This window comes from Ceratotherium simum, chromosome 1, assembly GCF_057802395.1.
Source record: "Ceratotherium simum simum isolate JZ-2026a chromosome 1, ASM5780239v1, whole genome shotgun sequence".
In the NCBI taxonomy this organism is placed as follows: Eukaryota; Metazoa; Chordata; class Mammalia; order Perissodactyla; family Rhinocerotidae; genus Ceratotherium; species Ceratotherium simum.
The window spans coordinates 64474807-64493000 of record NC_141900.1 but is presented as its reverse complement, the minus strand read 5'-3'; the positions used below and the strand labels follow the sequence as shown (position 1 = coordinate 64493000).

General features: G+C 37.8%; 1 protein-coding gene across 4 annotated transcripts in view; it reads right to left on the bottom strand.

Annotated features, from left to right (window-relative positions):
* The window catches only part of BBS9 (Bardet-Biedl syndrome 9), a 444049-nt gene that overhangs the window by 393556 nt on the left and 32299 nt on the right, over nt 1-18194 (bottom strand). For all 4 annotated transcript variants that reach the window (XM_087429458.1, XM_087429462.1, XM_004418838.3 and 1 more), the window contains exon 5: nt 8569-8682. In XM_087429458.1, coding sequence (XP_087285584.1) covers nt 8569-8682 — 114 coding nt within the window. The remainder of the gene's footprint in view (nt 1-8568; nt 8683-18194) is intronic.

Here is an 18194-nt window from a genome sequence, read left to right as displayed (position 1 = left end):
TAAATCATTTATTTCCTCTTTTCTACAGGTCTATATGTGTAAAATATTCCTTTGTGAAAATGATTACTTTTATAACAAAAATATACATGTTTTGGTGTGGGAGTATTGAAAGAAAGGAAAAGATGAAATAAAAATCATATCCTACACTATTTTTTAAGTTTCAATCTACCTATAAAGAATTTGGGACATGCCCCCAAATTTAATATATCTATGCACACCAGGACTAAAGACATGACAAATGGCCTTGCAAAGCATTCAATTAAATTGAATTGCAACAAATCTCTAAATATGAACAAACATTTGGAGCAACTAACCCTCCCACCATGTAGCCAGAACAAGATTGCATGCGGTCCAGAGCAGAGCACACCCTTTAATTGCTCGGCCCTGCCTCCTCCAAAGCACATACACACCTATGGCACACTCTCAAACCACCACTGCTGCCTCTCCTGTCAATTCTAAAGCAACACCTCAGGGAGGTTCTAGGAGAGAAAGGGAAACCCAAAGCAAGATGGACATTTACAGTTTTTGGCCACCCAGCACCTATTTCACTCTCTTTCATTAATGTTATAAAAATAGGTTAAAAATGGCTCCTATATATTGGCCCCATGTTGTTTACTTCCTCACAGCAGGATGACCTTGAACTTAAAGCCCACGGATGCCAAACTCAAAAATTTACACCTCCAATTGCTTTAAATATATAAAAATAAAAGTATATTTTTAGCCATTTAGAGTGTGCCTGCTTTGCATACCCTGCAAAACTGCACCCCACATCTGCTGCCATAGATAAGAAAATCCTGGGCCTATAAAAGGCTCCAGGTCACTGCTGCCCTCCGCAGCTCCCTGACCAAGACTCACCATCTTGCATCTGAGCAACACTACCTAGACACATAAGCCCCACTCAGATTCCCTCTCCCTGGGGAGTTTCCTTGCCCTCTTACTTTTCTAGGTGATGGTCCCTATTACTATCTCTGGAAGGTCTCCTGCTGTGAGGGACTTCCCCTCCACGCAATCCTGTCAAAGCACCACCCAAATAAAGCTTACTGTGTGCTACTGACCTCTCATAGTCACGTCTTTTTCCTTGATCAGCTCCGAAATCCTCAAAACTCAGCACAGTTAATTATTCACTGATATTCCCCCAAAGATCCACCCTTCCCCACTCTTAGTCTTATTGGTAAAAGGAGAACTGACCCTACCTCCTGCACACATAACTCAGGCCCAAGCTTAATCACATTCCTTTGGTAACAGTGATTGGTTCAGAAATGGCCCAACTAGAACCACTGAGTTGGAAAGAGACCTTTGCTGAGCCTTCTGGGAGGAAGGCAGGCACTTTTTCACACAGACCAAAATCTGAGAAGTAAGATCTAGAGCTGCTATAGCCATTTTGTAACCAGGAGGAAACAGTCTGCCCAAGGAAATGGAAGCAAGAGATGAAAAGAGAAAACAGATCTGATCACATTGGAGGCCCAAATGACAATAGCCAGTAAATTTCTTATTCTTGCTTAAGCCAACTGTCAACTACAATCAAAAGAATCCTCAGTTGTACCAAAGGAAAGGTTAGAAAGAGAAAAGAAGCACACCCAATGGAAAAGCAGAATTGTGGCCTATGCAGAAATTGGCAGGTTTTGGTTTTTGATGGTAACATTTCTTGAGTTGTCTGTTACCAGACAAGCTTGAGTTGTCTGTTACTAGATAAGCTCAAAATATAAATATCCCCATGTCAAAAAAATATTTATGATCAAGAAAACTAATTTTAAAAATTAGAGCAACCTATAGATAACAATACTGTATTGCACACTTTAAAATCTGACATACAAATATTGAATCATTATGTTGTACACATGAAACTAACATAATGCTGTTACGTCAATTATACCTCAACAAAAAAACATCTGTTAAGAGAGTAGATCTCATGTTGTGTTCTTACCATAGTAAAATTATAAACAGATAGATAGGTAGATAAAGAAAGGGAAACCCAAAGCAAGATGGACATATAATAAATAAATAATTAAAAGATGAATACAAAAAAAATTAGAGAAAAGAAGCAAAAAATGTCAGAGAACAATAAAAACTGAAGGAAAAAACAGATGGTGGTGATAATCTCTGCTGAAGTATTAAAGAGCCTTTTTTTCCATAAACCACAAATTCTTTACGAAGAGAAGGCAATAATTCAACATGACTATAAAGCACAAATTATGTGATGAGAAATAAAATTGTAAGGGACAAAACTAACCCGTCATAATCCAAACAGCAAAAGTTTTCAAATAAAAATGTATTCAAGTTAAGTTTTTTCAACAAAGTATTATACAAGGCATTTTGTTCATCAGATTGATTTCATCCTGTGTCCTCAAAGACTTCTCCCTCCTTATAAAACCTGTTCCCCTCCAGCTATGGCCTTATCTTTCTCTTATCCTTCATGGCCAAACCTCTTCATAAACCAGCTTTCCTTTGGGATTTCCATTTCTTCTCTATGGATTCCTCATTTTGGGGCAACCGGACCAATGCGCCTATCCTTCTGTTAAAACTGCTCTCCCTATGATCACCAATGACCTCCAAATGACAAAATCCAATAATTTCTTTTCAATACTCCAGCAGCTTAACTTCTGACACTCCTGACTCCTTTCCTACCTCTTGAAACTCTCTTCCCTCTCCTTCCATGACACTATGCTCTCCTGTCTCTCCATTTATATTCCCTAATCTCTTGAGTTAGTTCATCTTCCTATCCCTACCTTTAAATTTGTCATTCTCAATAAACATAGTCACAGTACTCTATATATCTACAGAGTACTATATCCTTCTTCATTAAAGATCAGCCAGTAGCTAATGGAGATAATTTAGCCTTACTGAGGGCTTTAAGCTATAGGGAAGAAAGTCAATTTAGTAGCCTGAAAATACCAAAGTTTTTTAAAGCAAAGTAATTTTTTTAAAGTGCTCCAAAATCTGAAAAATAATCTTCTCAAGAGGAACAACTATCCCAGAAGGAATTTGAATGGCTCATTGTACGGGCAATGAAAACTTTATACTAAAGACCATAAAATTACTCATTTATAACAAACTAGAGTTAGTAACCTCTGGATTAAAGTGGATAAAAATGAAGAGCTGGAATAAGAAAGATAATAGCACATTCCCCCACCCTCATGTGCTCCCCTCCTTCATACGTACATACACATACACACACACGCATACACACACACACATTTATTCAGCCTGAGGGAGCTGCTCCATCTTCAGGGCTCCAGCATAACTTTGTCCATATCCATCTCTATTACAACTCACTTCATTATATTACAGTTAATTCTCACTCTTTATTGCCCCCTAGGTTGTGAGTTGCTTGAGAACATAAACTGTCTTTTATTCATCTTCCTACTCCAAGAAACTAGTACAGTGCCTGGGCACTGAGAGACTCTCAGTAAATGTACACTGGCTGGCTGGATGGATGGATGGATGGATGGACAGACAAATAGACAGAGAGACGATGCAAGACAGGACTAATGCCGGACTTGCTCTAGTCCCTGAAAGTTCCCATACATCTCCACCAAATCAATTATTTCTTCCCAGCGTCCCTGTCACACACTTGAAAGATCCCTATACATTATAAGGTTCATCAACCTGTCCTAGCCCTACAGGACAAATTTTAGGTAATCAAGGATATAACTAACTACAGAGTCTCTAAGTCAAATTATGAGTAAAGGAAATTCTAGCTCAAATATCTTGATACATTACATTGACTATACAAAGTATCTTATTTTTAACCGAGCTAAGTATAGGCAGTTGTTGACCTTAAAACAATAACATTCTTTCTTCATTCCACCACTGGCTTTCTGTCAGTCCATAGTAATGCTGTCCTTTTCCAAATACTATTCTGAAATGGCAAGCTTATCTTAACTAAGTAAAGTACCATGTCAACAACCAGTGGAAGCTGTAGTGACACAGAAAACAAAAGCAGAGGAAACTCGGGCAGAAATATCATCTGTTACTTTTTTCAAAAACAAGTAGAGTTCAAATTACCAAACCAAATAAATTCCACCAATTTTACTAACAAATTTTTAAATCAATTCAAATCCACCTTTACAAAATTGATTTGGTATATTTCCAAACTGTAATTTGATTGTGTACACATGCCACTCACTAATTTTGCAAGCATTAATTTGTCATTACTATAAAAAGCAAAGATAAACTACCATTTTTATAAAAGCCCAGAGTCACATGATCCTTCAAAAAAGCAGCTTAGATTGAAATCAAAAAAACTACAAATTTTTTTAACTTCAAACACATCTCCTACACCCCCTCTGTAAAAAAACCCTAATATACCCATTAATATTGCACATTTCAGTCATTTCCCCCTAAAAAGTATAATGTGGAAAGAATTTTAATTTAAAATATGGAATGGTAGGTAGGAGTCTGAATAATGGAAGATATTAAGCAAATATTCTTCAATTAGTTCATAAAACTAGATTTTCTGTTTCTTTATCACTTCTTTCTCATGAATAGACACTGCATGTAGCTTGAGGTAAAACCAAACCTTGCTGCATCAAATGAATGCACCTTTGAGTTTTTGCAAATGTATAAAGGGTGTTTTTGAAAGGTTTTCTTAACAAACAAGCAAACAAAAAAAGGTTTAAAAAAAGCAGTAATTACTCTTTTGCTAATTTCAAATAATATATTACCCTTCCACGTATAACCTCTCTGATTACTTTTAGGGGAGACTTTTCTTATAAACCAAAGCACCAACCAAAAAAATGAAATTGAAAAAGCAAATATCTGACCCAGAAGTTACTCAACGTGTTTTCCATAATCTATGAAAAATCAAAGTGATGTACTAACTTTGGCCAAAGCAAGATACACTCCTTTCTGATAGGAAAGATTTTTCTTCTTAATTAAGAAGAAGGTAAATTTACTCATAGCCCAGATGGGGAAGCAGTTTAGTGTGGTTAACACCAAGAGATTCTGGAAACAGAGACCCTGGGTTAGAATCCCTTGTCTACCGTTTACTAAGTATATCTTAAGTTACCTGTGAAGCACTTAGAACATTGCCTTATTCTAACATGGAATAAGCACTCCGTAGATGCAAAGCAGCAGGACTTGGCTTCACCTGGGAGACCGTCAGAAATGCAAACTCCCAGGTCCAATTCCAGACTTACAGAGATCCCATTATGATTCAAATGCAAATTAAAGTTTGAGGAGAAGCGCAGCTAGAAAGCATTTTTGCATTATATTCTGAGATGTTACCTATTATCATTAATTTTTTTAAAAACCACTCCATTACTTTTCTGCAACTTGAAAAAGCTACATTTATTTTTAGTAAAAGGCAAAGTATTATTTGGGATCAAAATTCCTCCATTAGTGATTTCTTACCATACCTTATTCAAAGGCAGAACCAACTAAATCCCAAAGTTGTAGAGGACTGCCATCTAGTGGTAGTTCATTCTGATGCACATATAAAATAAACGCCCTCTGTCTCCCCGTACTTTAGGTAGCAGGTTTTCTTTTTGCTCAGTTCCTTTCCTGAGGAGCACTGACACGATTACCCAACTTAAAAATGCCAGAAGAAATCATCTTAAATACAGAGGAAGGTAGAAGACAAGGATTTCTAAATTTCCTTTTTTAAATTCAGATCAAGTCTAGAGAAGTTTTCCAATTAAAAGACTGGCCCACTCACTCCTGGAGAGGTGCACATTAGACACACACTAGCGACATCAGGCTTAGGATATGGGCTTTCTTTTGAAATGTACATATCTTGGGGTAACTTTTATTTTCTTATTCCTAAGTTCTGTATTTTTACAATTTATTCATATAGTATTTGGTGGGGGGGAGTTTTCAGATTGAGAAAAAAATATTGTATAATCTTCTGACTCAATCACTCCACTTCTACATTCTATCCTAAGGAAATAATCAGAAATGTAGACAAAGGTTTATGTTCAAATATGTTCATTTCAGCAAACAAAACTTAATTCTAACAGCTTCATAATAACCCACTGAATGTATGCATCAAAACTTACTTATTTTCCTCTATTACTCATTTAGATCACTTCTAATTTTTCTGTATTACAAATAAATACACATATGCATATACAAAAGGAAGGACAGGATGACAGAAAGAGGGAGGAAATAAATAAATATATGGCAACTTCATATGACTTTTCCATATTTTGGATCATTTCCTAATATACATTCCCACAAGTCACATAGCAGCATCCAAGAACATTTTCATGGTTCTTAAAAGCCAACCTGCTTCACACGAGTGTTGTACCATTTTACATGGCCACAAGCACACAGGACGTACAGACTGTACTATCACCTTTCTAGCATCAGGTTTTATCCCATGGCTAATTTTTTTAATAGTTTTATTGAGATATAATTTACAGGCCACCGCTTTAAAGTACACAACTCAATCGTTTTTATTGTATTTACAGGGCTGTGCAACCATCACCATAATCTAATTTTAGAACATTTTCGTTGTCCCAAAAAGAAACCTTGTACCCATTAGCCGTAACTCCCCATTTCCCCAGCCAACTCCCTAATATGGCTAATTTTTACTAATTTACCACCCCACTATTTTTTCATGTTTTCTTGTAGATACCTCAATGATATTATGTAAGTGTTTCAAATGCATGAAATGGAATAATTATTTCTGCTACTCAGATATTTCTCTGTTTCAAATTGTGAAATATTCCGCTTAACCACAGAAAAGTAAAACATGTCATAATGGCCTCTTGTTTTCTAAAAAGGCACCTTCTAAATGTAAGGCATAATTTAAGAACTAAGAGAAGGTATCGTGTAAGTACAAAATTATCAGTTCTTTTTAAAACTAGTAGCAACTATCATTACTTTGGAAGTCCATTATTAAATCCAGCAAAAATGTCACACAAAAGCAAGGAATTTCCTTCTATTTAATTTATTTAAAATTTTATTTTAACTGGGTTAACTTGACCTGACAATAAAATTAAAAGTACAGTGCAATCGATATAACATTTGTGACATGTGATCTAAGGAATTGTCTTGATGCTACCAAAAAAATAAAAACTTACTTTCATTTAGCCAAAGCACTGTTTTCTCATATAATAATTTTTATGGACTCTAGATGTATAGAATTTAGCAATTTGCCTTTTGGGGATTTAGTAGGAGAAAGAGAATTGAAAATAATTAATTAAACAAGGGAGACCTAGGTCCCCCAATCATGTCAGACATTTTTTTTTAAAGAACAGTGAAAATCAGTTCTAACAGCTGAGGTTGGGAGGAGACACTTAACTGATAGAAGTTAGCTTCTTACCAAATTTTTACTCTTTCTCTCCTTTGTTCTTCTAACTCTAGACATCTCCCATATACCTCAAATAATCCAAACATTCTTATTACTCAAGTTAAGCAATTCTGCAATCCAGCCAAGTGTTTCGTTTCATATCACTGTAAGTACACAAGACGTTCACTTGTACATCACCACCCAAAATATTCCTGACTGCTAACTGGTATGCTCAAATTCATCTATTCCTTACCTTTACCTCTATGTATGAAAACACTGAGTTCACATACATAAAGGACACTTCCAAAATAAAGTCGTTTTTTCATGTCACTAAAAAATCTAACACATAGTCTACTTTTTCATACTATGGTTAAACAATAAACCCATAAAATGTGAGCCCAAAAAGAGCTAAAATGTTATAAAATCCCTAGCTACATGTTCATCAGGTAGCCCAACACACACAGACACAAAATCACACAGGGAAGTGTCACCACTTGGCTTCTCGTCCTCACTCCAGCACCAGCAGGTCCTCTTTAACCCCGTCAGGGTGAAGTGAGAGGAGTCGGGTTGTAAATAAAAACCCTCCCATGCCAACAGCAACAGTGAACACAAGCAAGCACCAAGCCCTGGTAACTCAGGAAGCTCTAGGACTAGGATGGGAATGCTGCAGGGAGCCCTTGTGCTAATTAGAAAAAGATACCAAGGTGGGAGCAACCCAGCCTCACTGAGCAAGTACTAGGTAAAAGTAGTGCCTTTGTGAAATTTAGAAAAGACACCCTTTCTCTGAGGAGGTTTATTCCCAGGCCAGGGCACATGGCTTGATGAGCAGGATCAAGTCTGCATTTCAGTCTCCACTTGCTCCTGTCCAGGTACCCTTGTGCAGAAACAACCTGCACAACCCTGCAGTAGCCCTGGAGATGGGTGAGGTGGAGAGGGGTCTGCAGCTTTATCCTGCTTGTAGCAAATAGAGCAGGGACCCCCTATCAATGAGGAGATCAACCCTCTCTTCACTGAGAGGCAGGCACACAATTTCACCGCAAAAAAGTTCAATTTCAGTCAGTTCATGTATAAAAAACAAAATTTGAAGAAAAGGCCATTTTAGAAACGTCTCTGTAGACCATATAAAAGTGCTAGTTACATGAAAATCAAACACCATCAATAGTTTAAAGTTTTCTTTTTTTTATTGTTTTGCTCAAGTATTTGAATATAAAAGTTTCAATAAAATATGTTTAACTCTTTCTGAGATTCATACCACATAATCCTCCATTTTTATATAGCCAAATATTCTAAATCTGGTACTTGCAATAGCACACTCACAGCTAAATGCAAATTACCTTTTACACCACCAAATGGTCCATAAGTCATATTGCAGGCTGTTCTCTGAAGATTATGTACATACATCAATTTGATCTGATATTGGTTCCCATGTTCCACATTACCCAAGGTTCCTAAGGAGAAAAAAATGAAAGGATTGCTTTGTATTTGTTTACATTAAAAAAATATTAATTTCTTCTCATCCTCTACACCAACTGTAATTCAATTTCAGCAAAATTCAAAATGACAAAGCACTAAAACATTATGTATTATGAACAATTAACATACTGATGACACAGAATGCCAGCACAGTTAAAAGAATTTAAGTCGCAGCTAGATTATACCATTAGATGAAATACTACCCTCGGTGACATTTTATTATCTATTTCCATTATGTCTGAGTAAAGTATAATTATTTAAATAACAACAAACCTTCCAATTTCAGCTCTGAAATAAATGAGGTTAAGTTCCTTGTACTTATAAACAATATCAGAGCAGAGACATTACTCAAAGTGTCTGAGAAAAAAATTCCCCACACTTTTAAGCAATTCAACTTTCTGTCCCAACTCTCAAAATACTCAAGCCTCTAATACATTATATTCTAATTTAATGGAGAAATCTTCTAAAGTTTCTCTCAGCAAGTAAAGAAGACAATATGTTTTATTTTAAGTCTGCCAAGAAGAATCTCCTTCAAAACAAAGAAAAATACTGTCTCTGCATTTAATAGATCATATGTGCTACAATCACTCGCTAGTTCTTTCCAAATAAGAAAAGATTCTTTACCCATATTTTACTCTCTGGTTGTCAGGCTTTCTAGAATACTTACAGCTGGAGCTACATCCCAGTGATCAGGCAAGAACATTATGGTTAAAAGAAGTGTTGGAAAGAAAAAGGATTCAGAATGCAAATTTTTCCATAAAGAAGCATCTTTGTCATTCATTCGAAAATGCAAAAGTTAAAGAAAAACTTAAAATATCATACAGTAAATGAAACAGTCCACAAACTGGATAGTATTAGATCATTAAAACAACCTAAATATATATGTGTGTGTGTATACATATTTATACATGAGCATTCACCTATTTTTTGTCCAGAAGGATTTATCAACATACACTGAGGTTATAAGTATAGAAATATTTCTATTTCCATTTTAGAACTGAGGCACCTTAAATTCAAAAACATTTTTTTAAATTTCCCCAAAATCACACAGCTGGTAAACGACACAGTACTCAAACTAGGTCTTTAGAGCCAGCACTATATATCCTGGTGCCCGGTTGTCCACCATTTAACAACTTTCAGGGAACTTGGTAAGCCAATGACAATTTCCCCCAAAAAAAGCAGCAGCAAGAATATGTCATTTCCACGTCCACCTTTCTCAGCCTGCCCTTCTCTTCCTCATTTGGAAGGTGGAAGGTTGAAAGAAAAAAACTAACAGGGGAGGATTTCTTGGAGGAGAATCACTTCTACTCGGATCTATGCCCCTGAAAATGATAATAGACTTCACATACCAATAGAATAAAAAACAAAGAGAAAGACTCAAATTTGCCAGCTAACCTTGATAGGAGATGAATGATTTCTGGAATCTAAATGGTACTAAAATCAGTAAGGTCTAGGAAACTGAGGGGTAATCACAACCACATGGGGAGAGAAAAAAAAATAATAACTAAATAACCCACAGCATTAACCTGAGAAGAGTTCTAGCCTTCAACAAACCAGAAAAGAAGTTCCGAGAAACATTTGGTTTGTCCCTACATAAATTACAAATTTCATTCTGCCCCTAAAACCAGATCAACCCCTCTGAGTAAGGAATGCACTTATACACGCCTGCTGGCCGGAAGGCCAGGGAACACGGGGGTCAGCAGTCAATATTTAAACAAACCTGGCATAAAATGACACCGGGATGTGTGTTCTGAAAAAGCACCAAACGCATTGGTAAATTTTTAAATCTCAGGTGGTAGCACTTTAAAACCGAGTAGTGCATCTATGGAGAACAAAAGACAATTTCTCTTCCTTAGAAGCTACCTTGGAATAAGGGTAGTATCTGAAAATCTAAAATTTTTGACCATTTTTTTTTTCTAGAGAAGCATCAATGACACAAGATTAAAATCACCATCATAGGTTGCGCCCTTAGATATACAGACCAAATATAGTAAGTGTATATCTATAATTACAGTCTACCTACAGCTAAAGTTAATATAAATTTTCATCAATTAAAAAGTAAATGGATATTAGAACATTTATGCTGTTGGCCTTATTTAAACAAGATCTGATTTAAACAAAAAACATTCTCTGGAAAATCAAAGGTCACCTTGACAACAGTTTTCGGTGCAATTTTGGATAACTACTGAGAAATCTAATGATGTTAAACAAAATAAATGCCATTACAGAGTAAGTTAAAAGGTTCATTGTGTAAAATAACCAAATTAGATTATATAAGCCTGTCAAAAGTAAAGACTACATTTTTTGGCCCTCTCATGGCAAACATTAAAATTCTATAAATATGTCAAATGCTTAGTAAATGCTTGTTGAAAAGTATACAATTTTTGGAAAAGAATATTTAAGAGAACATAATCAGTACGGCTTAAGCTCACACATCTGTAACCATTTACTCAGAAACTGAAGCCCATCAGAAAGGAATGTGAGATGCCATGTGATGCTTTTCCCTTTCCAGAGTATGATAAGATGGGCTAACTCCAGGTCAGCAAGACCCTGCCTGCTGTTATTCTGTATTAAGCATGCATTTGATGACACATCACCCACCAAAAAGTCAGCACAGTAGCCTCTGACTATTTAGAGACATTTGGTGTATCCAGGAGGTCTCCTCTAGTTTGCCTCAAATCTGTATTAGAAGCACACAGCGTATAAAAGAAAACAAAAAATATTTGGGGAGGGGGCAATTGGGGGTAAGGATGTCAAGTTCAACTAACACTTTCATCTGCTGACACCAATGGTTTTACTTAAACTAGAAAATATTTATGCTTCCTCTATGACAGTAAAAGCTAGGTAAAAGTTCAGTCTGGAACCTCAAGAAACATATTCGGAAGAACAAAAACATTAACTTCCCTGCTTCTCAATTTAAGCCAAGCCAGGAAAAACATACAAATTGTCAGCCTACGAATATCATAAGAGGCTGAAGAAATGAGAGACAGAGAAGGAAAGTGAGGTGGGGCATAAGGGAATGTAGTTTGGACAACTCCTTGTCCCCAGAGAATACAAAGCTTATAAATGAGTACAAAGAATAAAAGAGTGATAAAATCACCATTCTCATGGCAAATAACTTTCATTTTCAACACTAATTTGAAGGAAGATACCAATGTCTCATAAACAAGTTGTGACCAAACATGCCAATTTCTTTCAGTCGGCTTTTTTGATAAACACATTTTATCCCTAGTCTATGCCCTATGTTCCAGTGGAACTCTAAAGGCCTCCACCTTTCTGGGCCATCGTTCAAACAGGACCAGGGAAGGCCAAGAGTCTAACCTCATTTCTAGTCTCTAGGATGCTCCCTTCTCCTGCTCTCTTAGAGCCCCCATGGAGCCTCCAGAAGGGACCAATTCCTCAAGAAGTATTAGGGGTAACCGTGGGCAAGTTCTCCTCCTCCATGGCCTATGTAATCCAGTTAATAAAATATCACTCACAGCGGGGCGAACTCAAGATGGCGGCGTAAGCAGACTCGGAACTCACCTCCTCCCGCGGACACAGCCAATTTACAACTACTTGTGGAAAAATTACCCATGAGACAAAACTGAAAACTGGATAAGAGGAACTCCTGCAACAACGGACAATCCTAATTGAGGTAGAAGAGGCAGAAACTCCCTTCTGGAGAGGAAAAATGCCGCCTTCACAAGCCGCCAGCTTCACGGCCGCCGGGAGCAGCCCACAGGTACACAGCCCTCCCTGGAGGGGAGGGGCCCTGAGCCGGGAGCGCCCCCGCTGTGGGCATTTTGTGGACCCAGCACAATCGAGACCAGCGGCATAATATCTGACTTTGCCTGCTACTAAAACATTGGGGAGTACCCCAAGAAAAGCTGGTTCACAAAGAAACTAAAACCGGCTCTTAAAGGGCCCGTGTGCAAACTCACCCGTTTCAGAAAGCATCCTAAAATCACCAGAAAGAAAGGTGCACAGTGCTGTGGTGAAAAGAGACTCATCTAATAGGCCCTGAGTGCATCTCGGTGAGAGGTGAGACCTCTCCAGGGACTGGGACACTGGCGGCGGCCATTGTTGTGGCCTAGTGTGGGCATGCTGACACAGACGCCATTGGAGTTCTCCCTGAGGCCTGCTAGCCCAGGGTCTACCCCAGCCACTAGAGCATCGATTTAATCCAGCTCAGCCAGGGCAGGCAGCCCACCCTAGAGACTGGCCCCACCCAACAACAAGCCCTCAGGCAACTTGTGGGCCTACATAGATTGGTGACTGGATTCTCTGCAGCCTGGCAACTGAGCCGACTTTAGTGGGGCAGGGTGTGCACAAGGAGCAGGTGGAGAGTGTGGGGTGGTGGCAGAGTGTGTGGGGCTCCCGCCGTGGAGAGACTGGGTCTGCTTGGAAGGGTCAGGGCACGCACACGGGGCAGGACTGTATTGACTGTGTCTGTGGACCTGTGGGCGGCAGGGCTTGTCAGCTGCAGAAGACTTGTGTTTCTCAAAGACCCACATAGGGGGTTTGCCCCACCTTCCAAAGCCTGAAACAATTGGGTGCTCCTGTGCCTGAGGCCAGCCCCACCCAGCTGCAATCCTCAGAGAGCTGACAAGAGACCTAATAGGCTAGAGGCTTACAGCAATTGTAAGGCCCTGAGCCTAACAACCTGCCACGCTGGGGGCCTACTCACTTAAAAGAAATACTGCAACACAAATGTGGTATTAGAACTTGCAGCCAACTGTGCTGGGGCTCCCCACACCTGATAAAGAGACTGAAGGGCACACAACAACTACAAGCAGCTGAGCATTACAACAGCTGGCCAGGAGCATAACTCGGCCTCCCTGGGTGCCTACAGGGAGAGCAAACAGGCCACAACAGAAGGACACACATAGCCCACATAGGGGTCACCCCTAGAATACTGAGAACTGAGGGAAGCACACTGGAAGCCTCCTAAGGCATCACTTACATAAGGTCACCTATCCAAGAGCAGGAGACATAGCTGACCTACCTAATACCTAGACACAAGCACAGGGAAAGAGGCAAAATGAGGAGGCAAAAGAATACATTCCAAGTAAGGGAACAGGACAAAACCCCACACAAGGAACTAAGTGAAACAGAAATGAGCAACCTACCTGACAGAGAGTTCAAACAAAGAGTGTTAAGGATGCTCACTGATCTGGGGAGAAGAATAGATGAACTCAGTGAGAATGTCAACAAAGAAATGGAAGATATAAAAAAGAATCAATCAGAAATGAAGAATACAATACTGGAAATGAAAAATTCACTAGAGGGACTCAAAAGCAGAGTAGAGGATACAGAAGAACACATCTGTGAGCTGGACAAAAGACTAGAAGAAATTACCTAAGCTGAACAGGTAAAAGAGAAAAAAATTAAAAAGAGTGAGGACGGTCTAAGGGACCTCTGGGACAACATCAAGCACACTAACATCCGTGTTATAGGTGTCCCAGAAGGAGAAGAGCGAGACAAAGGGGCAGAGAATCTATTTCAAGAAATAATAGATGAAAACTTCCCTAACCTAAGGAAGGAAACAGACATCTAGGTACAGGAAGCACAGAGAGCCCCAAACAAGATAAACCCAAAGAGGCCCACATCAAGACACATCATAATCAAAATGTCCAGAATTAAAGATAAAGAGAGAATCCTAAAAGCCGCAAGAGAAAGACAAGTTACATACAAAGGAAGCCCCATAAGGCTATCAGCTGACTTCTCGGCAGAAACCTTACAGGCTAGAAGAGAGTGGCATGATATATTTAAAGTGCTAAAAGGAAAAAACTTACAGCCAAGAATACTCTACCCAGCAAGGTTATCATTCAAAATGGAAGGAGAGATCAAAAATTTCCCAGACAAGCAAAAATTAAAGGAGTTTGTCACCAAGAAACCAGTGCTACAAGAAATGTTATAGGGATTGATTTAAGGGGAAAAGAGAACACCACAAACAGGAAAAATTATCTATTTCCATGATAAGAGGGTAACGGATACAAATGCATAAAAAAGAGGTTAGATATGTATCAAAAACATAAAAGGAGGGAGGAGGGGAGTTAAAGAGTAGAGCTTTCAGACAGAGGTCAAACTAGAGAAACCATCAATTCTGTATAGAAGAAGAAAGGAACAGAGAAGGACTACTAAAACACTGAGAAAAAAAACGTTAAATGGCAGTAAGTACATACTTATCAATAGCTACTTTAAACGTCAATGGACTAAATGCTCCAATTAAAAGGCATAGGGTGGCTGATTGGATAAAACAACAAGACCCATATATATGCTGCATACAAGAGACACACTTCAGACCTAAAGACACTCACAAACTGAAAGTGAAGGGATGGAAAAAGATACTCCACGCAAATGGCAATGAAAAGAAAGCTGGGGTAGCAGTACTCATATCAGACAAAATAGACTTTAAAACAAAAACTGTAAAAAGAGACAAGGGCATTACATAATGATCAAGGGAACAATCCAGCAAGAGGATATAACACTTGTAAATATCTACGCACCCAATGTAGGTGCGCCTAAATATATAAAGCAATTATTAACAGACATAAAAACAGAAATAGACAGTAACACAATAATAGTAGGGGACTTTAACACTCCACTTACACCAACAGATAGATCATCCAAACAGAAGATCAATAAGGAAACATTGGCCTTAAACGACACACTAGAACAGATGGACCTAGTAGATATATACAGAGCATTCCATCCAAAAACTGAAGAATACACATTCTTTTCAAATGCACATGGAACATTCTCCAGGATTGATCACATATTAGGCCACAAAACGAGTCTCCATAAATTTAAGAAGATTGAAATAATACCAAGCATCTTTTCTGACCACAACAGTATGAAACTAGAAATCAACTATAGGAAGAAAATCAGAAAAGCCACAAATACGTGGAGATTAAGCAAAATGCTACTGAACAACGACTGGGTTAACGAAGAAATCAAAGAAGAAATCAAAAAATACCTGGAGACAAATGAAAATGAAAATGCGACATGCCAGAATTTATGGGATACAGCAAAAGCGGTCCTAAGAGGGAAGTTTATAGCGATACAGGCCTATCTCAACAAACAAGAAAAATCTCAAATAAACAATCTAACAATGCACCTAAAGGAACTGGAAAAAGAAGAACAAACCAAGCCCAAAATCAGTAGAAGAAGGGAAATAATAAAAATCAGAGCAGAAATAAATGAAATAGAGACCAAAAAAACAATAGAAAAAATTAATAAAACCAAGAGCTGGTTCTTTGAAAAGATCAACAAAATTGACAAATCTTTAGCTAGACTCACCAAGAAAAAAAGAGAGAAGGCACAAAAAAGTAAAATCAGAAATGAAAGAGGAGAGGTTATAACAGACACCTCGGAAATACAAAAGATTATAAGAGAATACTATGAAAAGCTATATGCCAACCAATTCGACAATCTGGAAGAAATGGATAAATTCTTAGAATCATACAACCTTCCAAAACTGGATCAAGAAGAAATAGAGAATTTGAATAGACCAATCACCAGTAAGGAGATCGAAACAGTAATCAAAAACCTCCCCAAAAATAAAAGTCCAGGACCAGACAGCTTCCCTGGGGAATTCTACCAAACATTCAAAGAAGACTTAATACCTATCCTTCTCAAACTCTTCCAAAAAGTTGAGGACGGGGGGAAGCTCCCTAACTCATTCTACGAAGCTGACATTACCCTGATACCAAAACCAGACAAGGACAACACAAAAAAAGAAAATTACAGGCCAATATCACTGATGAACATCGATGCAAAAATCCTCAACAAAATACTAGCAAATCACATACAACAATAAGTTAAAAAGATTATACACCATGATCAAGTGGGATTTATTCCAGGGATGCAGGGATGGTTTAACGTTCGCAAATCAATCAATGTGATACACCACATTAATAAAATGAAGAATAAAAATCACATGATCATCTCAATAGATGCAGAGAAAGCCTTTGACAAGATACAGCATCCATTTATGATAAAAACTCTGAATAAAATGGGTATAGAAGGAAAGTACCTCAACATAATAAAGACCATATATGAGAAACCCACAGCTAATATCATCCTCAATGGTGAAAAACTGAAAGCTATCCCTCTAAGAACAGGAACCAGACAAGGATGCCCACTCTCACCACTCCTATTTAACATAGTACTGGAAGTCCTAGCCAGAGCAATCAGGCAAGAGAAAGAAATAAAAGGGATCCAAATTGGAAAGGAAGAAGTGAAACTGTCACTATTTGCAGATCACATGATTTTACATATAGAAAACCCTAAAAAATCCACCAGAAAACTTTTAGAAGTAATAAATGAATATGGTAAAGTTGCAGGATACAAAATTAACATACAAAAATCAGTTGCATTTCTGTACACTAACAATGAAGTAGCAGAAAGAGAAATTAAGAATACCATCCCATTTACAATTGCAACAAAAAGAATAAAATACCTAGGAATAAACTTAACCTAAGAGGTGAAAGATCTGTACACTGAAAACTATAAAACATTGCCAAAAGAAATTGAAGAAGACACAAAGAAATGGAAAGATATTCCATGCTCTTGGATTGGAAGAATTAACATAGTTAAGATGTCCATACTTCCTAAAGCAATCTATAGATTCAATGCAATCCCTATCAAAGTTCCAACAACATTTTTCACAGAAATAGAACAAAGAATCCTAAAATTTATATGGAACAACAAAAGACCCCAAATAGCTAAAGGAATGCTGAGAAAAAAGAACAAAGCTGGAGGTATCACACTCCCTGATTTCAAAATATACTACAAAGCTATAGTAACCAAAACAGCATGGTACTGGCACAAAAACAGACACACAGATCAATGGAATAGAATCGAAAGCTCAGAAATAAACCCACACATCTATGGACAGCTAATGTTTGACAAAGGAGCCAAGAACATACAAAGGGGGAAAGAAAGTCTCTTCAACAAATGGTGTTGGGAAAACTGGATAGCCACATGCAAAAAAATGAAAGTAGACCCTTACCTTACACCATACACAAAAATTAACTCCAAATGGATTAAAGACTTGAATGTAAGACCTGAAACTGTGAAACTTCTAGAAGAAAACATAGGCAGTACGCTCTTCGACATCGGTCTTAGCAACATCTTTTCAAACACCATGTCTGACCGGGCAAGAGAAACAATAGAAAAAATAAACAAATGGGACTACATCAAACTAAAAAGCTTCTGCACAGCAAAAGAAACCATCAATAAAACGAAAAGACAACCTAACAATTGGGAGAAGATATTTGCAAACCATACTTCTGATAAGGGCTTAATCTCCAAAATATATAAAGAACTCATGCATCTCAACAACAAAAAAACTAACAACCCAATTAAAAAATGGGCAAAAGAGCTGAACAGACATTTCTCCAAAGAAGATATACAGATGGCCAACAGACACATGAAAAGATCTTCAAAACCACTAACTATCAGGGAAATGCAAATCAAAACTACAATGAGATATCACCTC